General features: G+C 40.6%; 1 protein-coding gene across 7 annotated transcripts in view; it reads right to left on the reverse strand.

Annotated features, from left to right (window-relative positions):
* The window catches only part of NEK11 (NIMA related kinase 11), a 278,066-nt gene that overhangs the window by 71,796 nt on the left and 179,830 nt on the right, over positions 1-26,440 (reverse strand). For all 7 annotated transcript variants that reach the window (XM_078432346.2, XM_078432347.2, XM_081790131.1 and 4 more), the window contains one exon: positions 17,483-17,543. In XM_078432346.2, the coding sequence (XP_078288472.1) occupies positions 17,483-17,543 (61 nt within the window). The remainder of the gene's footprint in view (positions 1-17,482; positions 17,544-26,440) is intronic.

Raw genomic sequence — 26,440 nt, forward strand, 5'->3', positions numbered from 1 at the left:
CAAATATTAAAAAAATTGAATGTGAGGCATTTTTATTAAAAACTTGATTCAATTTATCAAAATTTGTCAAAAATAAGCATTTTGTTTATAAAGCCACAGCTGGAAGAGAGTGCTTCTAGCCCACTGGATCTCAAAGTACAGTCCCTGGACCAGCATCATCAACACTGCTTGGTAACTTGCTAAAAATGCAGATTCTTGGGGCACCTGGGTGGCTCAGCTGGTTAGGTGCCCGACTCCTGATCTCAGCTTGGGTCTCGATCTCAGGGTCGTGAGTTCAGGCCCCATATTGGGCCCATGCTGGGCATGGAGCCTACCTTTAAAAAATGCAGATTCTCATGGGGTGCCTGGGTGGCTCAGTCGGTTGAGCGACCGACTTCGGCTCAGGTCATGATCTCATGGTTTGGCTTGTGGATTCGAGCCCCGCATCGGGCTCTGTGCTGACAGCTCAGAGCCTGGAGCCTGCTTCTGATTCTGTGTCTCCCTCTCTCTCTGCCCCTCCCCCACTCATGCTCTGTCTCTCTCTGTCTCAGAAATAAATAAACATTAAAAAGATTTTTTAAAAAATGCAGATTCTCAAGACCTACCTTAAACCTACTGAAGCAGCATCTCCAGGGGTAGGGCGCAGTGAGCTGGTGATTCTGATCTTCCCACTCATCTTCACTGATGTTTACTACTTCTTGCCTGGAATTCTAGTCATTTGGTCTAGAGATGTTCACACCACTAATTCCTTGAAAATATGAACTGTGAATCATATTCCTGTTTGCACTCTACCACGGTTCTGTGCCAGGAAAGCTCAATAGACACTTCATCACCAAGTGATTTGTAGTTAAATGCAGTTACCCATATTTCTAACTTTTTGTGTTAATAACCTTCTAGTTCTAAATGAACCAGAAAAGAAATGCTCTGCCCCTGCAAATAGGTGGACTAATTCCCTCTCTTCCAGTGACACGGCTTTACTGACCCAACTAGAAGTGGCCTCAAAAAGCAATTGGTCTGGTACATAATTACTGCCAGAAAGAACAGCTCAATATTGTCCTTTCCAGAACAAGTAGTCTCTAAAGTTCAAATGGCCAAGTTAATTAGCTCATTTACTGGGGTCCAGGAGCAGCCACCTCACCTAGGAAGGCACATGGATGGCCATCTGTGCCACATGCAGTCAGACATACCCAAGAGCATTACTGAGCCCCTTCTGGGGCTGGGATGGATGATGGAGGGTCTGTGTCCTGACTACCTCTTTTCAGCTGAATAGAGTGGAACTGGGGTCTCAGCTCAGCACTCAGCAAAGCAGATCCAGGATCATATGTCTTGGTTCTGCACGCAGGCATTCACTCTGCAGAGTTTAACCCCACTGGCTTGGCCCTGGTCCTCTGTCCAGGATAAGTTCGCACCTTTTATTAGAATGTCAATCCTGACGACTGCTGTCTGAAGCAGATGGCTCCCTCTACAGACAGCAGCGCAGAAGATAAATCGAAAAAGAATTCTCTTGAATCATCTATTCCTTCTGTGAAAGCCAAAAGAGATGTTTCCACAAAACACTGCAAGGGCCATCTCTCCTTCCACATCTCCTAGAACAAGAAAGTTCACTACTACAGTAGATATGTATTATTATCTTTGGCCTCACATTCTTCTTCCCTTGTTCGAAGAATCTTCCACTTTGTGAGACAGAGTCTGGCTCCCACCAAAGAAGCTAAAAATACTGGACGCTCATTCTCCCAGCCTCCCTTATTGTAGGCACATTGTGTAGACGCATGACCAGTCTCTGCCAATGACAGACATCTTCTGCAGAGTGTCCATCAGAAGTTAGTAATGTCAAGGGACAGAGATCACATGGAATCCATCCAGACAGGGGTAGGGCAGGAGTGGTGGCCACAGCCAGGTTCCTGAGGTGGCAATGGTAGCCAGTCTAGCAATGATGCACAATGTCCAGCATTAGTGGCCTTGAGGATTCTCAAGTCACCTTGTGAAAAGGAAATGCATCCTCCAGAGTCAGTCCAGCCTTCAGATGATTGTGGTCCTGCGTCTGACTATAGCCTCATGAGCGCCACATGAGCCACAACCACCCAGCCAAGCCACTTCTAAATTCATGACCCAAAGAAACTATGAAAAATAGAAAATGATTATTGTTATTTTTAGCCAAAAAGTTTTTGGGTAATTTTTTATGCAGCCACAGATAAGCAATATAGGCACCAACTTTTATGAAGTATCAGGAAAAGAAACAAATATATGAAGACTGCTTCTGCATTGACCTTAACACCAGTTTTGAAATCCCTGTTGTACTGCAGCTTGGTTGCTTTAGAAATGCTATGCTACACTGCTCTGGAAAACAGTGTGAAGATTCCTCAAAAAATTAAAAATAGATCTACCCTATGACCCAGCAATAGCACTGCCAGGAATTTACCCAAGGGATACAGGAGTGCTGATGCATAGGGGCACTTGTACCCCAATGTTTAGAGCAGCACTCTCAACAATAGCCAAATTATGGAAAGAGCCTAAATGTCCATCAACTGATGAATGGATAAAGAAATTGTGGTTTATATACACAATGGAGTACTATGTGGCAATGAGAAAGAATGAAATATGGCCCTTTGTAGCAACATGGATGGAACTGGAGAGTGTTATGCTAAGTGAAATAAGCCATACAGAGAAAGACAGATACCGTATGTTTTCACTCTTATGTGGATCCTGAGAAACTTAACAGAAGACCATGGGGGAGAGGAAGGGGGAAAAAGTTACAGAGAGGGAGGGAGGCAAACCATAAGACACTCTTAAATACTGAGAACAAACTGAGGGCTTATGGGGGGTGGGAGGGAGGGAAGGGTGAGTGATGGGTATTGAGGAGGGCACCTGTTGGGATGAGTACTGGGTGTTGCATGGAAACCAATTTGACAATAAATTATATTTAATGTAAAAAATGTAAAAAAAAAAAAAGAAAGGCTATGCTACTAACTTTGTAGAACTTATTAATAGAAAACAAAAAGGTGTCCTTTGGAGATGGATAAATGTTCTTAAAAATCATGTGGGAAAATAAATGTCAGAAGATAAGAGCATTTTGAAAAATTAAGAAAATTGGAAGGTAATTGTACTATCAGACATTAAAACATTCCATAAAGGCAGTGTGACTAGAATACTCCGGTACTGACAGAACAGTAGACCAAAATAATCAGAAATGGACAATATCCAGGAGTTTCAATATGACAAAAGGAGAATTTAAATTAAGTGGAAAGGAATAATTCTAATGCTATAAAAATTATGAAAAATAAGACAATAAGAATCCTAGAAGAAAATTTAGGAGTCCATATATATGACTCTTTAACAAACAGGAGAGCTAGAGTCTATCAAAACAAGATAGAAAGGGAGTAGTAATATCTTTGTAATTATTTAGCTTAATATATTGAACATTGAATCAGGAGCAAGTAGTAGGAATATTTTCCTCTACATAAAAGGGTATTAGATATTAAATGTCCTAGTAAACATTTTTTACAAAGAAAAGAAGACCGTATTTGTTTAAGAAAAATAATAAAAATTAGGTGTATCAATAGCTCATGTTGTATTAACAAGGGTGATAACTCAGGCAAATAACACCAAATGGAACCACTTTCCTGAGCAAAGTCCATCTGCTCCTGCCTGTTTCTGCCTCTCTGTTCCTTCTTACCCTGTCCCTTTCTGCGGGGCCTTCATCTTCTCATGGCCAAATCTATGCCTATGTCAGGAGTGATCTCAGTACCTTCTCCTGGAAGCTTCCTTGATGACTTATATTCCCCCAAATAAAAGCAATCGCCCCATTTTCTGAATCCTTACTCTTGTATAGTTATTTATGCCTGCCTTAGTTCTCCTCTGAAATGATAAGCCTTTAGTGGCAGGATGCAGGCCTAAGACATCATTGTGACCTAATATCATTCCTCTACAAAGTACTCCGTTGGTGGAGGTCATCGAGAAGACCTGACTGCTGGCTGATCAGTGAGCTAGATCTTGGCAATCAGAGGCTCCTCATCCCTTCCTCTGTCATTGGAATATTCATTCCATTTACCTTCCCTGCTCCCAGAGCCTCCTCCAAAGACACAGTCTTGAGACAATGATGTGGTATTGAGACCATTTGGATAATTAGTACACATGACTAAACCCAGTTAAGACCTCTAATAAATTTTTAAGATTTGGCAGATGGCTGTGGAAATCTAATTGTCTTGCAGCCACTCAAGACAAGCCTTGTATATAAGTTCTCTTGCTTATTAAACCTGCCACCTACCAATCTGGACTGGCCACTCTCTTTCTTCAGTCTCTCCTCCCCTGCCTCGGTGTGGGGCCAGTTTCAGATTATACACAGGAAGCTCCCAAGGAGCTTACAAACCAACATATATTAACTTGGTGAAATCATAATGTGTGAGTAATAAATGAGTGCATGATTACTGAGTTTCTCTCTTAGATAAATTTGATCACTGGAACTTTTTTTTCTAGATAGTAGTAATAGACAGAATGTTCTTTGCTAAGAGTATACTATTAAGAATGAATTATAGTATAGTTTCAGAGATTTATTTATATTACAAAGCCTTTTCCCTTCCCCTGTCTGTATCACCACACATCTGCCAAATGAAAGTGGCATGGGTATATTCATGGTAGCAGACACATAGTAGGTTCTCTATAAATTGCCACTAATTCTAAATCTGTTACATCCTTTCAAGGATTAAAGGACTCATAGGAAGTATTAAATTTCTTTAATATATAAACAGAGGGGATACTGGCAAACTGATATTGTGCCTTGTGCACCCACATCAAAATGATTCAAGTAGTTTATGATCCAAAATAACCCTCCCCTCCTCAAATGTAGCGGTTCCAGTGTGCCAGTAATGAAGGATAAAACACTATGTTGAAATCATTCTAATTAGTATGAGAAATTCATTTATTTCAAGGTGAAAAACACAATAGTCCAAGGTTAAATGGCTATCAGTCAACTCTACAGTTAACAGCTTAGAGTTTGAAGAGCTTAAGCAAAGAAGTTTCTAAAAGATTCAGAAGCCCTGATGCCTTCTCTGGTCTATATCAGTCACATTGTTTAGTAGAGATTAAGTAGTTATTACCAAGGTTCAATGGAAGAATTGAGAGGTAACAATTTTCAAAAAGCCAAACTGATCAGATATCTGAACACACTAAAGAGTTGGTTCTTAATGGGCAGAAAAGTCATGACGCATCTGTCATATTCTAATTACTTCCGTGACAACATCCAGTTTGGATCTACAAAATAAGCCTTTTTATAAATATAGTTTACCAACGATTTATATCATTCTGCTGATGACTTCTTTCTCTAGAAGCACAGCCAATTTCACAAACATTTAAAAACATTAAATTTCATATGCTGCCTTGATTCATAATCTGGTTACTAAGAAATATGGAGACATAATTTTCCTTTCTAAGTTCGATGAAGAGGAAGTCAGAAGTCATTTTCTATTCTCACTCAGTAGAGATGGGCCTCAACAGTTATTATAGTAACACCATCTATTGTCTGTGTAATGAGGGCCCATAACCTGTTCATCATCTCAAGTCACTCCTTTCAAAACAACCTCCTTCTTGTTTGTTAAAGGTAATCTTTTCTGACCATGTTTAAAAACCACTGGTGCCCTAACCCACAGGATAAAATTCAAGCTCCTTAACCTAGCATGTAAATTATCCATGGGTTTGGCCCTACACAGCCAGGTTTGTTGATCCCTTCCTCACATCTTATATTCCAGTAATACCAAACTTATTAATAGTTCCATGAATATACCCAGTTGTTCATACTTCTGAGCTTTCATGCTGCTTGATCCTTTCCAGAGAATATTTCCCCCTCCAACCACATGGCAATTCTACTCATCTTTCTATTAATTCATTAAAATATTATTGAAAAAATACTATGTGCCAGGCTATATGGTAGACTTTGAGAATACAACAGTAAATTGGGAGGGGCACTTGAGTGGCTCAGTCGGTTGAGCATCTGACTTCAGCTCAGGTCATGAACTCATGGATAATGGGTTCGAGCCCTGCATTGGGCTCTGTGCTGACAACTCAGAGCCTGGAGCCAACTTCAGATTGTGTGTGTGTGTGTGTGTGTGTGTGTGTGTGTGTGTTCCCCTGCTTCTGCTAAGTCTTTCTCTCTCAAAAATAAATAAAGATAAAAGAATTTTTTAAAAATCTTGTAGGAGAGAGGGAAGATGGCGGTGTAGGAGGACGCTGGGCTCACCGCGTGTCCTGCTGATCACTTAGATTCCACCTACACCTGCCTAAATAACCCAGAAAACTGCCAGAGGATTAGCAGAACGGAGTCTCCGGAGCCAAGCACAGACGAGAGGCCCACGGAAGAGGGTAGGAAGGGCGGCGAGGCTGTGCGCGCTCCACGGACTGGCGGGAGGGAGCCGGGGCGGAGGGGCGGCTCGCCGGCCAAGCAGAGCCCCCGAGTCTGGCTGGCAAAAGCGGAGGGGCCTGACGGACTGTGTTCCTACAGCAAGAGGGACTTAGCGTCTGGGAGGTCATAAGTTAACAGCTCTGCTCAGAAAGCGGGAAGGCTGGAGGACAAAGGGAGGGAGAGCTGCTGAGCCCCGGGACGACAGAGCTCAGTTTGGTGGGGAACAAAGGCGCTCGCCAGCGCCATCTCCCCCGCCCATCCCCCAGCCAAAATCCCAAAGGGAACCAGTTCCTGCCAGGGAAATTGCTCCCTCCGCGGAAACACCCAACTCTGTGCTCCTGCGGAGCCAAACCTCTGGCAGCAGATCTGACTCCCTCCCGCTGCCACAGGGCCCCTCCTGAAGTGGATCACCTAAGGAGAAGCGAGCTAAGCCTGACCCTCCTGCCCCCGTGCACCTTGCCTACCCACCCCAGCTAATACACCAGATCCCCAGCACCACAAGCCTGGCAGTGTGCAAGCAGCCCAGACGGGCCACGCCAACCCACAGTGAATCCCGCCCCTAGGAGAGGGGAAGAGAAGGCACACACCAGTCTGACTGTGGCCCCAGCGGTGGGCTGGGGGCAGACATCAGGTCTGACTGCGGCCCCGCCCACCAACTCCAGTTATACACCACAGCACAGGGGAAGTGCCCTGCAGGTCCTCACCACTCCAGGGACTATCCAAAATGACCAAACGGAAGAATTCCCCTCAGAAGAATCTCCAGGAAATAACAACAGCTAATGAACTGATCAAAAAGGATTTAAATAATATAACAGAAAGTGAATTTAGAATAATAGTCATAAAATTAATCGCTGGGCTTGAAAACTGTATAGAGGACAGCAGAGAATCTCTTGCTACAGAGATCAAGGGACTAAGGAACAGTCACGAGGAGCTGAAAAGCGCTTTAAACGAAATGCAAAACAAAATGGAAACCACGATGGCTCGGATTGAAGAGGCAGAGGAGAGAATAGGTGAACTAGAAGATAAAGTTATGGAAAAAGAGGAAGCTGAGAGAAAGAGGGATAAAAAAAATCCAGGAGTATGAGGGGAAAATTAGAGAACTAAGTGATACACTAAAAAGAAATAATATACGCATAATTGGTATCCCAGAGGAGGAAGAGAGAGGGAAAGGTGCTGAAGGGGTACTTGAACAAATCATAGCTGAGAACTTCCCTGAACTGGGGAAGGAAGAAGACATTGAAATCCAAGAGGCACAGAGAACTCCCTTCAGACGTAACTTGAATCGATCTTCTGCACGACATATCATAGTGAAACTGGCAAAATACAAGGATAAAGAGAAAATTCTGAAAGCAGCAAGGGACAAACGTGCCCTCACATATAAAGGGAGACCTATAAGACTCGTGACTGATCTCTCTTTTGAAACTTGGCAGGCCAGAAAGGCTTGGCACGCTATCTTCAGTGTGCTAAACAGAAAAAATATGCAGCTGAGAATCCTTTATCCAGCAAGTCTGTCATTTAGAATAGAAGGAGAGATAAAGGTCTTCCCAAACAAACAAAAACTGAAGGAATTTGTCACCACTAAACCAGCCCTACAAAAGATCCTAAGGGGGATCCTGTGAGACAAAGTACCAGAGACATCACTATAAGCATAAAACATACAGACATCACAATGACTCTAAACCCGTATCTTTCTAAAATAACACTGAATGTAAATGGATTAAATGCGCCAACCAAAAGACATAGGGTATCAGAATGGATAAAAAAACAAGACCCATCTATTTGCTGTCTACAAGAGACTCATTTTAGATCTGAGGACACCTTTAGATTGAGAGTGAGGGGATAGAGAACTATTTATCATGCTACTGGAAGCCAGAAGAAAGCTGGAGTAGCCATACTTATATCAGACAAACTAGACTTTAAATTAAAGGCTGTAACAAGAGATGAAGAAGGGCATTATATAATAATCACAGGGTCTATCCATCAGGAAGAGCTAACTATTATAAATGTCTATGCGCCGAATACTGGAGCCCCCAAATATATAAAACAATTACTCATAAACATAAGCAACCTGATTGATAAGAATGTGGTAATTGCAGGGGACTTTAACACCCCACTTACAGAAATGGATAGATCATCTAGACACACGGTCAATAAAGAAACAAGGGCCCTGAATGATACATTGGATCAGATGGACTTGACAGATATATTTAGAACTCTGCACCCTAAAGGAACAGAATATACTTTCTTCTCTAGTGCACATGGAACATTCTCCAAGATAGATCATATACTGGGTCACAAAACAGCCCTTCATAAGTTTACAAGAATTGAAATTATACCATGCCTACTTTCAGACCACAATGCTATGAAGCTTGAAATCAACCACAGGAAAAAGTCTGGAAAACCTCCAAAAGCATGGAGGTTAAAGAACACCCTACTAATGAATGAGTGGGTCAACCAGGCAATTAGAGGAGAAATTAAAAAATATATGGAAACAAACGAAAATGAAAATACAACAATCCAAACGCTTTGGGACGCAGCGAAGGCAGTCCTGAGAGGAAAATACATTGCAATCCAGGCCTATCTCAAGAAACAAGAAAAATCCCAAATACAAAATCTAACAGCACACCTAAAGGAAATAGAAGCAGAACAGCAAAGGCAGCCTAAACCCAGCAGAAGAAGAGAAATAATAAAGATCAGAGCAGAAAAAAACAATATAGAATCTAAAAAAACTGTAGAGCAGATCAACGAAACCAAGAGTTGGTTTTTTGAAAAAATAAACAAAATTGACAAACCTCTAGCCAGGCTTCTCAAAAAGAAAAGGGAGATGGCCCAAAAAGATAAAATCATGAATGAAAATGGAATGATTACAACCAATCCCTCAGAGATACAAACAATTATCAGGGAATACTATGAAAAATTATATGCCAACAAATTGGACAACCTGGAAGAAATGGACAAATCCCTAAACACCCACACTCTTCCAAAACTCAATCAGGAGGAAATAGAAAGCTTGAACAGACCCATAACCAGCGAAGAAATTGAATCGGTTATCAAAAATCTCCCAACAAATAAGAGTCCAGGACCAGGTGGCTTCCCAGGGGAGTTCTACCAGACGTTTAAAGCAGAGATAATACCTATCCTTCTCAAGCTATTCCAAGAAATAGAAAGGGAAGGAAAACTTCCAGACTCATTCTATGAAGCCAGTATTACTTTGATTCCTAAACCAGACAGAGACCCAGTAAAAAAAGAGAACTACAGGCCAATATCCCTGATGAATATGGATGCAAAAATTCTCAATAAGATACTAGCAAATCGAATTCAATGGCATATAAAAAGAATTATTCATCATGATCAAGTGGGATTCATTCCTGGGATGCAGGGCTGGTTCAACATTCGCAAATCAATCAACGTGATACATCACATTAACAAAAAAAAAGAGAAGAACCATATGATCCTGTCAATCGATGCAGAAAAGGCCTTTGACAAAATCCAGCACACTTTCTTAATAAAAACCCTTGAGAAAGTCGGGATAGAAGGAACATACTTAAACATCATCAAAGCCATTTATGAAAAGCCCACAGCTAACATCATCCTCAATGGGGAAAAACTGAGAGCTTTTTCCCTGAGATCAGGAACACGACAGGGATGCCCACTCTCACCGCTGTTGTTTAACATAGTGCTGGAAGTTCTAGCATCAGCAATCAGACAACAAAAGGAAATCAAAGGCATCAAAATTGGCAAAGATGAAGTCAAGCTTTTGATTTTTGCAGATGACATGATATTATACATGGAAAATCCAATAGACTCCACCAAAAGTCTGCTAGAACTGATACATGAATTCAGCAAAGTTGCAGGATACAAAATCAAGGTACAGAAATCAGTTGCATTCTTATACACTAACAATGAAGCAACAGAAAGACAAATAAAGAAACTGACCCATTCACAATTGCACCAAGAAGCATAAAATACCTAGGAATAAATCTAACCAAAGATGTAAAAGATCTGTATGCTGAAAACTATAGAAAGCTTATGAAGGTAATTGAAGAAGATTTAAAGAAATGGAAAGACATTCCCTGCTCATGGATTGGAAGAATAAATATTGTCAAAATGTCAATACTACCCAAAGGTATCTACACATTCAATGCAATCCCAATCAAAATTGCACCAGCATTCTTCTCGAAACTAGAACAAGCAATCCTAAAATTCATATGGAACCACAAAAGGCTGGCCCCGAATAGCCAAAGTAATTTTGAAGAAGAAGACCAAAGCAGGAGGCATCACAATCCCAGACTTTAGCCTCTACTACAAAGCTGTCATCATCAAGACAGCATGGTATTGGCACAAAAACAGACACATAGACCAATGGAATAGAATAGAAACCCCAGAACTAGACCCACAAACGTATGGCCAACTCATCTTTGACAAAGCAAGAAAGAACATCCAATGGAAAAAAGACAGTCTCTTTAACAAATGGTGCTGGGAGAACTGGACAGCAACATGCAGAAGATTGAAACTAGACCACTTTCTCACACCATTCACAAAAATAAACTCAAAATGCATAAAGGACCTGAATGTGAGACAGGAAACCATCAAAACCTTAGAGGAGAAAGCAGGAAAAGACCTCTCTGACCTCAGCCGTAGCAATCTCTTACTCGACACATCCCCAAAGGCAAGGGAATTAAAAGCAAAAGTGAATTACTGGGACCTTATGAAGATAAAAAGCTTCTGCACAGCAAAGGAAACAACCAACAAAACTAAAAGGCAACCAACGGAATGGGAAAAGATATTTGCAAATGACACATCGGACAAAGGGCTAGTATCCAAAATCTATAAAGAGCTCATCAAACTCCACACCCGAAAAACAAATAACCCAGTGAAGAAATGGGCAGAAAACATGAATAGACACTTCTCTAAAGAAGACATTGGGATGGCCAACAGGCACATGAAAAGATGCTCAACATCGCTCCTTATTAGGGAAATACAAATCAAAACCACACTCAGCTATCACCTCACGCCAGTCAGAGTGGCCAAAATGAACAAATCAGGAGACTATAGATGCTGGAGAGGATGTGGAGAAATGGGAACCCTCTTGCACTGTTGGTGGGAATGCAAATTGGTGCAGCCGCTCTGGAAAGCAGTGTGGAGGTTCCTCAGAAAACTAAAAATAGACCTACCCTATGACCCAGCAATAGCACTGCTAGGAATTTATCCAAGGGATACAGGAGTACTGATGCATAGGGGCACTTGTACCCCAATGTTTATAGCAGCACTCTCAACAATAGCCAAATTATGGAAAGAGCCTAAATGTCCATCAACTGATGAATGGATAAAGAAATTGTGGTTTATATACACAATGGAGTACTACGTGGCAATGAGAAAGAATGAAATATGGCCCTTTGTAGCAACGTGGATGGAACTGGAGAGTGTGATGCTAAGTGAAATAAGCCATACAGAGAAAGACAGATACCATATGGTTTCACTCTTATGTGGATCCTGAGAAACGTAACAGAAACCCATGGGGGAGGGGAAGGAAAAAAAAAAAGAGGTTAGCGTGGGAGAGAGCCAAAGCATAAGAGACTCTTAAAAACTGAGAACAAACTGAGGGTTGATGGGGGGTGGGAGGGAGGGGAGGGTGGGTGATGGGTATTGAGGAGGGCACCTTTTGGGATGAGCACTGGGTGTTGTATGGAAACCAATTTGACAGTAAATTTCATATATTAAAAAAATAAATAAATAAATTAAAAAAATAATAAAAATAAAAAAAAAAATCTTGTACTGCCTTTGGCACAAAAACAGACACTCAGATCAATGAAACAGAATAGAGAAGCCAGAAATGGACCCACAAACGTATGGCCAACTAATCTTTGACAAAGCAGGAGAGAATATCCAATGGAATAAAGACAGTCTCTTCAGCAAGTGGTGCTAGGAAAACTGGACAGCGACATGCAGAACAATGAACCTAGACCACTTTCTTACACCGTACACAAAAATAAACTCAAAATGGATGAAAGACCTAAATGTAAGACAGGAAGCCATCAAAATCCTTGAGGAGAAAGCAGGAAAAAACCTCTTTGATCTTGGCCGCAGCAACTTCTTACTCAAGTCTCCAGAGGCAAGGGAAACAAAAGCAAAAATGAACTACTGGGACCTCACAAAAATAAAAAGCTTCTGCACAGCGAAGGAAACAATCAGCAAAACTAAAAGGCAACAGACAGAATGGGAGAAGATATTTGCAAACAACATATCAGATAAAGGGTTAGTATCCAAAATCGATAAAGAATTTATCAAACTCAACACCCAAAAAACAAAGAATCCAGTGAAGAAATGGGCAAAAGACATGAATAGACTCTTCTCCAAAGAAGACATCCAGATGGCTAACCAATACATGAGAAAATGTTCAACATCACTCATCATCAGGGAAATATAAATCAAAACAACAATGAGATACCACCTCACACCTGTCAGAATGGCTAACATTAACAACTCAGGCAACAACAGATATTGGCGAGGATGTGGAGAAAGAGGATCTCTTTTGCACTGCCGCTGGGAATGCAAGCTGGTGCAGCCACTCTGGAAAACAGTACGGAGATTCCTCAAAAAATTAAAAATAGAACTACCCTACGACTCATCAATTGCACTACTAGGTATTTATCCAAGGGATACAGATATGCTGTTTCAAAGGGACACATGCACCCCTATGTTTAGCAGCACTATCAACAATAGCCAAAGTATGGAAAGAGCCCAAATGTCCATCCAGGGATGAATGGATTAAAATGATGTGGTATATATATACAATGGAGTATTACTCAGCAATCAAAATGAATGAAATCTTGCCATTTGCAACTACATGGATGGAACTGGAGGGTATTATGCTAAGTGAAATTAGTCAGTTAGAGAGAGACAAAAATCATATGACTACTCATATGAGGACTTTAAAATACAAAACAGATGAACATAAGGGAAGGGAAACAAAAATAATATAAAAACAGGAAGGGGGACAAAACAGAAGAGACTCTTAAATATGGAGAACAAACAAGAGGGTTGCTGGAGGGGTTGTGGGAGGGGGGGATGGGCTAAATGGGTAAGGGGAATTAAGAAATCTACTCCTGAAATCATTATTGCACTAATTTGGATTTAAATTAAAAAAAAAAAAAAAAACTTGTACTGCCTTTATTGACACAGACACAGAAATTAGAAACCTCACCCTCCTCTGTAAAGTCTTCCAAGCTGCACCCCACTAGTGGACCCTTGTCTTCCACTTGCCTTGTTCATTCTGTGTTGTCCTCATCACAGGTGCCTTGTCATTATCAGCCTCCCTGGCTACACTCAGAGTTCATTAAGACAGGGACCTTGTTTTCTTCATCCTCTATGATATTTGGCTTATGTATGTGCTTTATCAACATTTTGAGGAAAGAAAGGAACAGAAGGTGGGGAGGTAGGATACACATTTAAAGCATGGAAATTCCATGTTTTAAAAGTATCTGCCCTTGGTGAAATGGCCAAGAATGACTACATTCTTGGCTGTTTCCCCCATGTCCTCATTTCTGGCTTTTCCTGCTCTCTTTTTAATTTCTTTTCTTCCTCTCTGTCCTAATTTCACATGGGATCTCTCAACATCCTGTTCATGACTAGCCGTGTCTTGTATACCATGGGAAATTTCAGGGGGGATTTAGGGCTTAAGAAATGAGGTGCCTCCATTTGGGACAACAGGTCCTCTATGTGTGAAAGAAGCACCTAGTGGGTGCTCTCTGGTATCATTATAAAGCTCTGCCCTGGTTTGTCCAGGACTCCACCTGGTAGCTGGGACTATGTCCCAAATAGGTCTAAAAATCTGACTCCTCACACAGTGCCTTGAACCCACCAGATCTCCCTAAATGTGTGACGCAGATGCTGAGGATGAGGCAAAAATACAATATTGCTTCCAAGGATGCTCAATGACTCTTACATACAGTGCCAAATAGCTCAGCACACAGACAGTATCACATAAAGAGGAAAAAAGTGTAGGAAGAAGCTATTTTCAGTTTAGCTTATAGGCAAGTTCTCTATAATTTTAAGAAATAAAATTTTATTTTATACTTTAGTAATATTTTATTTGGGCTATAAATCGGGGTGGGTGTGCATGGTAAGAATTTCAGGGCTTAATGGCTTTAAAGCCATGGTTCTTAGAATGTGGTCTGGATCTGGACCATCAGCATCACTTGGGAACTTGTCAGAAATACAAATTGTTAGCCATGTACCAGACCTGCATTTTCACAAGCCCTCTAAGTGATTCTGATGCATGCCCAAGTGTGAGAACCACTGATACAAGGGCTTTAAAATGACCTCATGTATAGAGGATACTAATATACTAAACTTGGAATTCAAAAGGGCACCTTAAAATTCAGGATCTCTTGAAGCTACACAAATGCTAGCTCATTCACTCTCTCTACTTCCCATTGATACAGGCAGGGAAAATACCACTGCCCCTGTTTTATATAGAAATAAAACTAAATCTGGGGTTGGGTTGGGGTAAACCACTGCATACAACATTTTCAGGGCTGCAAAGTTAAAATTTGCATGGTCCAAATAACCAGAAAGAACTTTTGCACCTGTTGTTTCTCTTCTCTTGTTGAGGGTTGGGAGAAACTCTTGAAAATATCTTAACATGCTCAACAGGCAACTGGACATTTCCCAAAAGCATAGGCTGATGCTGAATGTGAGCAAAGCCTAGCTCAATTCACAGAGGTGTGTTTCATTTCTGAGTGACAAGGCTTATACTCCGACATATTTTAGTTTAAATTGTCCCTTGTATCCTGTTAACATTCTGACATATATGAACACTACAGTGATTATCGTAGCTGTGAATCTCCCCAAAAATGTAGTTAGAGCAAAACAGGTACTGGCTACCTGAACAGGCTCATCCCCTGTAAAACCGCACAAGGATATTTCTTCAAGGCTTCTATGTAATAATGGAAGCCCAGAGTTCTGAAAGTAATAAGATTCTCATCTGCAATGAGGGCCCTGCTGTGAGCACCTCCCCAGACAAGTATTTCAAAAGCATGCTTCCTCATCATCTATCAAAGTCTGATAGCCTTTATCTGGTCTCCTTTCCTGCATACTCTTAGGCATTTAGCTTTCACCTTGTGTCTTCTAAATTGCTTACCACATATCCATCTGTTTCCTCTCTTCTCAAATGAGCTAACATCTCCCACCTGCTCCCATCTTTACTGTTCCCTTTGTCCAATAAGTTTATACCAGCTTTATTCCCTTTTTGTCACTTGAGGGGAGCTCTAGGCAGAGATAAATGCAATTTTTTCAAGTTTTATTTAAACTCCAATTAGTTAACATATAGTGTAATACTGGTTTCAAGAACAGAATTTAGTGATTCATCACTTACATACAACACCCAGTGCTCATCACAAGTGCCCTCCTTAGTACCCATCACCCATCTAGGCCATCCCCTGCCTACCTCCCTCTATCTACCCTCAGTGTGTTCTCTATAAATTCATGTTTTTGTTCCATGTTCCTAATGCTCATTTTTATAAAAGCATACAGTCTAAAAGGGAATTTAGATATCATCTATCCAATCCAGTATTAATTTCTTTTTTTGTAGTGGAATCTAGCTTTTTCAAGACAACCTTATGTGTAAATCTAATATATAAAACAGATAAGAGTGAAACTATTTTGGTTGAAGCTGGTAAAGGAGCAGGGTATGCATCTCATTTCTCTTCAAAATATTTAAAAATATCTGTTAAGGGCCTCCTCTGCACCAGACGCTGCGTCAGACTCTGGAAAAACACAGATAAGCAGTGCAGACACGGGTTCTGTTTAGCTGCTCAGAGCCTTGCCCACTCTTCCCCAAGGAACCCAATTTGAAACTTTCTGATCGAATCTGAGATCCAGAGAAGAAAAGTGACTTAGCCAAAAGAAAGACTTCCTGGCCTTCAAATCCACACTTGGGAGCTAAATGTACCTAGTAAGTGTTACTGATGTGCAATTGAACAGATCATACCATGATGATCCGGAGAAAAAAATCCAGGAGCTATGTTATGACTGAAACTTCACACAGAGAAGTGGAATAAGCTACAAAAGGCTATAAACTGTGCATAAAGCTTCTAATAAAATAGTGACGAATGCCTGCACATCTGAACACTTTATTTTTGAGAGAGGGAGTGAGAGGGGTATGAATGAGTGAGGGGCAGATAGAGAGAGACAGAGAGAGAGAGAGAGAGAGAGACAGAGAGAGAGAGAGAGGGAGAAATATCCCATGCAGGCTCCATACTGTCAGCGCGGAGCCCAAAGCGGGGGAGGAGCTCACCTGAAGCAGAGTTCAAACTCTCCCAATGCTGGGCTTGAACTCACAAACTGTGAGATCATGACCTGAGCCAAAGTTGGATGCTTAACCAACGTAGCCTCCTGGACACATGATTTTTATTCCTGCCACTCCCTTTTAAGAGATCACTTTTGGTCATGAAATTTAAAACTTTAAAATAAAAACTCACAATCAAATTTCAAAGAAAAAAATCTCAGCCCTTTTCACCAGGGCCTATTGGTATAACCTCTGCTAGTCCACCAATATTAGGTGTGACAATTTATCATCTAGTGCTAGAAGTTACCAAACTGGGCTTTTTAGATTCAAGAAAAAGAAGAAAAACTAAGAAATAGGGTTTTATCCTTGAAGCTCAGCAATCCCATTTATCATACAGACAATGCTAAAGAAATTTCAGCTTTGTTTTTCAGACCAAATCACTTCCAATAACTGACTGACCTTCAGAGTGATGGACACTTGGCTGCATGCCTAAGTGTGACCTGTTTCTACAGGAAGAGTTACAGGTTCCTCTTCCAGGGAACCTGGAAAGCCTGTTATGCACTGCCACTGGTGGATCACAATGGATCACTGAATTTCAACTATTTATTTCATCCTTGGAGACTGGGGATCACTTACACTAAGAAATTTTGAGTTGCCTGGCCCTGTGCCAGACTTTCAACTTCTCTTGGCCTCAGTTTCCTCCTGTATAAAATGAAGACGCTGGACTGAAATATCTGTAAGATTCCTCCCAAGCTTTTCTACTCCTTGGACATTCCATTAGAATCAGCACATATCACTACATTTTGGAATCTGAAGCAACTTACCTGGAGAGGTGCAACCGAGGACATTTTCCAAACACCTGACCAGTGCTTCAATATCACTGTCCTGTCAAAACAAGACAGATTTACTTCCACGTATGACAGAAGAATATTTACTGACATAGAAAAATGTTCTTGCTACATTTAGGCAAAACAGAACACACATACACACACACACACAAAACTGGTTGCAAAATTATTTGACGATATGATCCCATTAAAATTTTTTTCATTGAAGTATAATTAATGTACAGTATATTAGTTAATATACATAACTAATATATATTAGTTTAAGGTGTACAATACAATGATTCAACATTTCCATATATTACTCAGTGCTCATCAAGGTAAGTGTACTCTCGATCTCCTTTACCTGTTTCACTCATTGCCCACCCCCATGCCCTGGCACCTCCACTGTGGCAGCCACAGTTTTTTCTCAGTATTTAAGAGCAGGTTTTTTTTTTTTTTTTGGTCGATTTTCTCTTTGTTGTTCATTTGTTTCTTAAATTCCATATATAAGTGAAATCATATGGTATTGGTCTTTTTCTCACTTGGCATTACACCCTCTAGGCCCATCCATGTTGTTGCAAGTGGCAAGATTTCATTTTTTCTGGCTAATGTTTTATTGTATAGACATACCACATCTTCTTTATCCATTCATCTATTGACGGACACTTAGGTTGCTTCCCTAACTTGGCTATAGTAAATAATGCTGTAATATACATAGGGGTGCATATATCTTTTCAAATTAGTGTTTTCATTTTCTTGGGCAAACAGTCAGTAGTGGAATTACTGAATCTTCTGGTAATTGTATTTTTAATTTTTTCAGTAACATCCATACTGTTTTCCACAGTGGCTGTACCAGTTTGCATTCCCACCAACAGTGCATGAGGGTTCCTTTTTTTCCCCATTCTCACAACACTTGTTATTTCATGTATTTTTTATTTTAGTTGTTCTGACAGGTATAAAATGGTATCTCATTGCGGTTTTCATTTGCATTTTTCTGATGATTAGTGATGTTGAGCATGCTTACATGTTGGCCATTTGTATGTCTCTTGTAAAACTGTCTATTCAGGTCCTCTGTCCATTTTTAAATTGGATTGTTTGTTGTTTTAGTGTTGAGTTGTATAATTTCTTTTCATATTTTGGATATTAACCCCTCATCAGATACATCATTTGGAAATATCTTCTCCCATTCAATAGTTTGCCTTTTTATTTTGTTGATGGTTTCTTCCACTGTGCAAAACCTTTTTATCTCGATGTAGAATGATCCAATTTTTTACAAGAAAAACACCTGTATGTATACGTATATCTGTATCTCAGTCTCTTCATATCAATCTATAGATCTATTCCTCTATTTCTCTGATGGGAAGAACATACACTGAAAATTTTAACAGTGCTTTTGACTATAAGGAAAGATTATGGATGATATTTATTTTCTTTTTGGTGTGCTTAAGTATTTTCTAAATTTTCTACAATAAACAAATATTACTTATTTAATCAACAAAATAGTAAATGCTACTTAGAATGGGGAAATGGTTTTATTCAATCTATATCATCTATTCAATACATCAAAAATGAAGTGAATATTTTTTTTCCTAGTGAGTGCCTCTACCAGCTCTTCTTTGGAAATGTGTGGTCTTCATAGGGTCATAAATCTAAGAATTGTATTTCTTATTTGCCTTAACTCTCAGTGAGAGTCAGATACCCCCCTGAGGGCTACAGGGATCCCAGAACTGTATTTGGCAACAAATATTGTCTCTAATACAAAATAAATATCTGCCCTCTACCCAAGTGGCTAGAAATATCCACAACAGCGTCATAATGATCTGGGGAAAAGGAATCACTTAATTATTTTCAGATTTGTGACTATACTGAGGGAAGTTAATAATTTATGGCTCATCTGCTCCATTTCAAAACAAGCAACACATTTCATATTGGAGTAATTGTGAATTTTAGAAAAAATGCACTATGGTATAATAGACTAAAATATTACATAAGTGTGTTATTTCATAATATAACAACTGGTGGGATTTGGACCACTTTTTATGAATGTGGTGAAACCCAGGATCATTTCATGTGCTGATGTATAGAAGAGGCAATGATGAAGAAGATATGTCTGGTCAATCCTGGTCAATGAGGCCAAAGCACTAACTGAAGACCTTGGTGTCCAGCCCAGGAATAGGGAGGCAGGAAATCCAGAAGAAGAAAAAACAGATCCCTTCCTTCTTCTGTACCCTTGTGGTCTCCAAACTTAACAGGGACAGCCTTGAGGCAAAGAGGAAACTGGCAGAGACATGCTCTGTCAGAGGAAAAGCAGAGCACCCATTGGCACACACAGGTGATGACACCACCCCAGCAAGCCCAGGTTCTAAGCCTTGCTGCTCTACTAAGTGTGCTGGCCTAGGCTAAGTAGTTTGACTTCTCAGGTCTTAGTTTCTGCATCTATATATGCGAGGCCAACTTGGTCCCCAGGCCAAGCTTCCGGCCAAATGCAGCCACGTGAGTGACTTCAAACAATATCACATGGAAAAGAAGAACTTTCTAGTGAGTCTAGGCAACCCACAGAATCATGAGACAATAAATCACTGTGTTTTTTTTGGTTTTTTTTTTTAATGTTTATTTATTTTTGAGAGAGACAGAGACAGAATGCAGATGGGTTAGGGGCAGAGAGAGAGAGGGAGACACAGAAGCAGAAGCAGGCTCCAGGCTCTGAGCTGTCAGCACAGAGCCCGACGCGGGGCTCGAACTCACGAGCTGTGAGCTCATGACCTGAGCTGAAGTTGGACGCTCAGCTGACTGAGCCACCCAGGCGCCCCAATAAATCACTGTTTTAAGCCATTAATTTTTGGAGCATTTTGTCACACAGTAAGAAGATAACTGAGATACTAAATAAACTGAGATGGCAGATCATGTACTTTACATTTTTATTTATCCAGCACCCCGCACAGTCCTGGGAACATGACCCATGCTAAATGCTCACCTGCCCAGGTCTCTTCCAGCTTCCGTGATTTGCAAGTAAGTAAAACAGAAGACTGGCATCTACTCTTTAGATCATAGTCTACCTCTAGGTGGACAGCAGGGCTCTTCCCACTCAAAGTTCATCCTTACTGGGAAAGTAGAGGAAAAAGCATACTACTTCTTAATTCTATGACCTTAGTCAAGTAGGTTAACCTCTCCAAACCTCATTTTTCTTCATTTGTAAAGTGAGGAGAATAATGTCCTGTATCTCACACAGGGCTCTTATGAAAAGTGAATGAAATAATAAAAAGTCTTTAGAACAGGATATGGCTTGTTGGAAATAGTCAATGGGTGGAAGAAGAGAGTTGGGCAGAATGGGATGGGATGGGAAAGGGACAGAGACATAAAAGATTAAAAAGTCCCAATCACTGTGCCTGCCACAGAACATGGAGATTCACAATAAGTATTTGAGTTGAGTGCAAGCAACAGAAACAGCAAGAACCGGAGTCAGGTTGTAGGAAGCATCCAGATGGTTGGGACATTTCAGTTATATCTTCCCAACACAGAGGATAGGGAATCCTGTACAAGGGTGTGGGGAGGGCAGAAATAATTCTAATTCAACTGAATGAATGAACGAATGAATGAATGAATACTAACTTTTACTAAAGTCTTAATATGTGCCAATGTTGCACCAACTTACATGTATTAATTTATTTAAACTCAACTAAGTGGCGCTATTGTTCTCCCCATTTAATAGCTGAGAAAACTGAGACACATACAGACTCCATAATGTGACTGGGTTCATGCAACTAATAAGAGGTAGAAAGGGTATTTGAAGTTCTAGATCTGTGTATCAGATATTTGAAGTTATAGTACAGATGTAGAGTATACACAGAATACACAGACACCCATGCAGTTTTGTCTGGACTTTCATCCCATGCTATTAAAAATTCTTCAGAAACATAATTTTAATAGCAGCATAATATTGCACTCTAGTGCCATATCACATTTATTTACCCATGCCCCCCTCATTGGACCTCCAGGTTACTTCCACTTTTCTTTATTTTAAGTAATATTGCAGTGACTATCTTTGGACACACATCATGGCCCCATGTTTAATATTATTTCTTTAGGTTAGTAGAATTATTGAGCCAAAGACTGTAAACATTTAGAAACGGTCCTTTTTTCTCTGCTCTCGCCCTTATCTTCACACTCTCATCCATCCCAAGCAGAGCATTTTCTTCACAATGAGCTACTTCATACTTTGTTTCATCCTCCTCTCATTAAAATTTGCTTTCACTCAAGAAAAGATATGGTATATCCATTTAAAGCCAAGTTAATTGATAAGGCTCATGTGTTATCTCAGGATATTTGTGTTTCAATAAGGGATATAACCTCATATCAGAGGAATGAATTTCTAATAGCAAAAGTTTAGGCAGCAGAAAGCAAGCATGTCAAAGGAAAAAGTCAGGTGGTATCTTTACAGGGCTGTAAAAATCATACTGCACAGATTCTCATTTAAATATCAGCAAGTTCTGTCTGACTAAATAATCCAGATGATCTTCTCACCTTAGAGCTAGTCGTGGTGAACAATTAGTTAGTACAAACACACACACACACACACACACACACACACACACACACACACACACACAAGGTCACTTCATTACCCAGCTGTATTCCATTCAGAAAACATTTACTGAATACTAGTTATATGCCAAATGTATACAAAGATCAGGGAGAACAGATGAGCCTTACTTAGCCCATGGTTTGAGGACATATCACCCATTTCCATAGATGGAAGGGAAGAGGGCACATGAACTGAGGCCAGGAGGGATGAGCTTGTGTCCCAGAGTATAACAGACCATCCTCTTTCAGCAGGAAATTCCATTATTTCCCGTGCAATACGTCTTCTCCACAATCAGGTGGCTGGTAGGGTCACAGAAGCCAAACCAGGAAACCAATACAAAGGCCCTTTTTTTTTTCTTTTAAAGGAGAAAGAGCCACATATTAAAAGTAAACAAAAATCCAATAACTACACTAGCTACCCTAGCTCAAGCTACCATCATCTCTTGCCTGGACTATGCAACAACTTCCTTACTCCTTTGCTTCCACTGTGGTTTCACTTCGATCCATTTCCCTCACAAGAGCAACTACTGTGTTGCTGTGCACAGAATAAAATCTAGCCCTCTGTACATAGGATAAATCCTATCATGGCTTTTCCATGTTCTGTGTGATCCAGCTCCTCCTGATCTTTCCAACCTCACTTCTTTCCTATTTCCCTCATGTTCACTATGCACCGACCACATTGCTCTCTTTTCTTCAAACGCATCAAGATCGTTTGCACCTTGGGGCCCTTCTCATTGGCTAAGAACGCTCTTGTGTCACATATTTAAGGGACTGCCTTTCTCATCCTTGAGGTCACAACATTCTGTCACATGCTCAGGGGTTCTCTGAGCACCTATCTGAATTATGTTTCCACCACCACAGCCAGCCCTATCACGGTGCTCTGTTTGTTTTGACTCACTTTTCCAAAGAGAAAATTAATGTTCTGTTCATTATCGTGAGCTACATGAGCGCAGAACCATACCTGCTCAGAGCTGGGCACACAGGAAGCAATCCATAAACCTTTTCCAAACATGTTGATGAAAGAAAAGCCACACCAGAACAACAGACAGAATATTCTTGTTTCTACCTCACTGCACGTTTTACTTAAATTCAGAGCTTCTCAATCCTGTGCAAACTTTGAGTGCATCTTCCCCACTGAATTCTTTTGGAGGATTTTATCCGCAGAGCTTCCTTTTGAGCCATCTGACTGTGCAGCTCGTGCTTCAACCTGTCTTCTCGCCTCTCAGATGTCTTACCATAGGGCTATTTTCTGACTCCTTCTGAGCTGACCCCAGAGACAGATATGACCTGACAGGCTGTCCCCAAACTGGAGCTTCCTTTGGTGAAATCCTTCTCGTGAACCTTCTGGGAAACTTCCTGTTGCTACCTTCCGAATGTCCCCAAATGAGGCATGTGGTTTCCAAAGATGACCCCACTATGGGCCACAGCCTTGCCACCACAGGGTCCACACCACTGGGCACTGTGGGATGTGTAACTGTTAAGGGATAAAAGCCTCACATGGAGCATGTGAGTGTCAGGTTTAGAATTGCTCATCCCAAATTTAGCTTTCTGCTCATTAGTCTCTCAGGCTTTCCTCATTTCATGGTTGGTTCTTCCTGGGGCTGGCTCACTATTCTTCCCAATTCCACATTCTAGCAAGCCTCATGTTACTCATCCTACAGACCCTGTGACCCTTGAGGAACCGGAACCTTTACTCCCTGGGTCACAGATTCATCTACTGTGGCCTCAAGAAAACTATCCCTCATCAACTCAGTCTACAAAACCATCCCTGCTGCTACTGTTACGAAACATTTGCTGATATTTACCAAAATATGAGCCAAAGAACTTTAAAATTTTTATTTAAAGTTTACTTATTTTAGACAGAGAGACAGAGACAGAGACAGAGCATGAGTGGGGAATGGGCAGAGAGAGAGGGAGACACAGAATCGGAAGCAGGCTCCAGGTTCTGAGCTGTCAGCACAGAGCCTTATGTGGGGCTTGAACTCACAAACCATGAGATCATGACCTGAGCTGAAGTCAGACACCTGAATGACTGAGCCACCCAGGCGCCCCTAGAACTTTTTAAAAGGAATCTATGAAAATACGTCTCAGAAATACTGTGTATGATATCTTGGAGATTCACAACTTTCATGAACATATTGAAAGCTCTGAAAAGCTCTCTAGTAAAGATTTAAAATCTTGTTTAACACAGTATTTCCCAAACCTAATTGCCCATGAAAGCTAGTTCATTCTGTGAAAGTTGCAGGAACATACTTTGGGAAATCCTCATGTGAACAAATAGATTAACAGAGCCTCCTGTGTTAGTTCATACATTCTAGGATCCCCAAGTGTCTTTACTGAATTTAGTCCTGGGACTTCTGCAAGCTTCCTGTCCTTACTCTTTTGTTCAAGTAAAATTTTCTACTAAGAGAACCTCTCTTCTGTTATACATAATAAGCTCCTCTTCATTGGAGGAAAGATTGTTTGGTTATCTTTACTAATGCCTTTAATTTTTCAATTAAAGAATTTTTTTAGTTCTTTGAGATTAAAAAAATAATGCCACTTTCCCACCATTGCCCTCAAATCTCTTTACTTAAAACAGTTAGCAAGAACTAGCATTTCAGCTAGTAGATATCTGCATGTAGTTATTTACATCCTGCCACTTCACATTAGAACCAGGATTCTTTAGATTCTGGAGCCACTTCTAGAAAAAGGATGGAGCACAGTTTTGCTTTTTTTCCTCTGCATAGATTAACTGAAAGGGTTTTATACTTTAACTTTACAAACATAGGTCACAGTTACCCAAAGGTTTTAGGATGAAACTAGAAAAGTATTTTCAGAATCAGTAACTCACATTTGGTGATGGCAGACCTGTATCAAACCCTGTGTTAATTTGAGTATTAAAATTCAATGTGCTTCAATTAATTTCTCACTCTCCCCCTTTTTTAAAACTGAAGGGTAAAAAAAAAGAGGTTAGAGTGGGAAAGAGCCAAAGCATAAGAGACTCTTAAAAACTGAGAACAAACTGAGGGTTGATGGGGGGTGGGAGGGAGGGGAGGGTGGGTGATGGGTATCGAGGAGGGCACCTTTTGGGATGAGCACTGGGTGTTATATGGAAACCAATCTGACAGTAAATTTCATATATTGGAAAAAAAACAAAGTGTAGTAGACATACAATATTATATTCGTTTCAAGTGTGCAACATAGTGATTCAACATTTATATACATTACAAAGTGATCACCACAGTAAACTAGCTACCATCTCACTCTCCTTTTAATTGCTGACCTGTGGAGAAAAGCCTAAAAGGGGCAATGGGAAAACAATTAACAGGAAACTGTTGCACGGGGCCATTTCTACCTCACACTTGTGATAGAGAGGCTTTCCAATCTTGTTTTGTATTCTGAGCAAATGGAGCTCTTGGCCTATCAGCTTTGGAGATGAGGTCTGCAAACATTTGTGGCTGACTGTTCTCAGAGTTAATGTCATTAAAGCAGCCAATGAGTGTCTGGGAAGCAACTAGCTGTTCTTTTTTTATTCAGTAGATACATAGTCCTCTTACCCGATGATTCTCAAATTTCACTGTGTGTAGGAATCATCCAGGGATCTGGTTAAGAATGTAGAATCTGATTCAGTAGGTCCGGTGTAGGGCTGAGATTATGCATTTTAACAAGCTCTCAGTAGCTGCTGATGCTGCTGGTCCACGGACCACAATTTCAAGAGCAAACTTTAACCAACATGAATGTTATGGACATTGAGTTCAGGTAGACTTCTGTAATGAGCGGGCCACGAGGATTGTTCTAGAAAGGTCTATCTGCCTCAGAGAATTCTCTTTTATTCAATTAGTGTGAATGTTACTTTAAGCTGGGAAGAAATGCCATGAGCACCTATTTTGCCAACTCAAGACTTTCTGACTACAGCACCATTGACATGTTGGGCTTGGTAATTCCTTGTGTGGGGGACCCTGGTGTGCACTGTAGGGTGTTTAGCAGTATCCCTGTCCTCCACCCACTACTAGTACCCTCCCTCATCCCAGGTTTTGACAATTAAACACACCATTAGACATTTCCAAATATCCCCTGGAGGGCAAAACCCCACTGTGCTTACATGGAATCACATGGCATCATATTTGTTGTGTTCTATTCCAGAGTACCTGAGTTTATAGTTTTAATTGACCACAATGTGGATGTAGCTCACAACTCTAAAGTCATCTCCATGAGGGAGAACTATTTAAGTGCTAAGACTAAGACATTTCACCTTCCCTGCATGGCTGCAAGAACATGATGCCTTTTCTTTCCTGACATTTAGGATAGTGGGATGTGTGTGTCCAAACATATATATGTACATGCGGGGGGTGGGGGGGGGTGGTGTATAACCATAGAACTTACATTGAAACC

This window comes from Panthera onca, chromosome C2 (genome assembly GCF_046562875.1).
Source record: "Panthera onca isolate mPanOnc1 chromosome C2, mPanOnc1 haplotype 2, whole genome shotgun sequence".
NCBI classification, from domain to species: Eukaryota; Metazoa; Chordata; class Mammalia; order Carnivora; family Felidae; genus Panthera; species Panthera onca.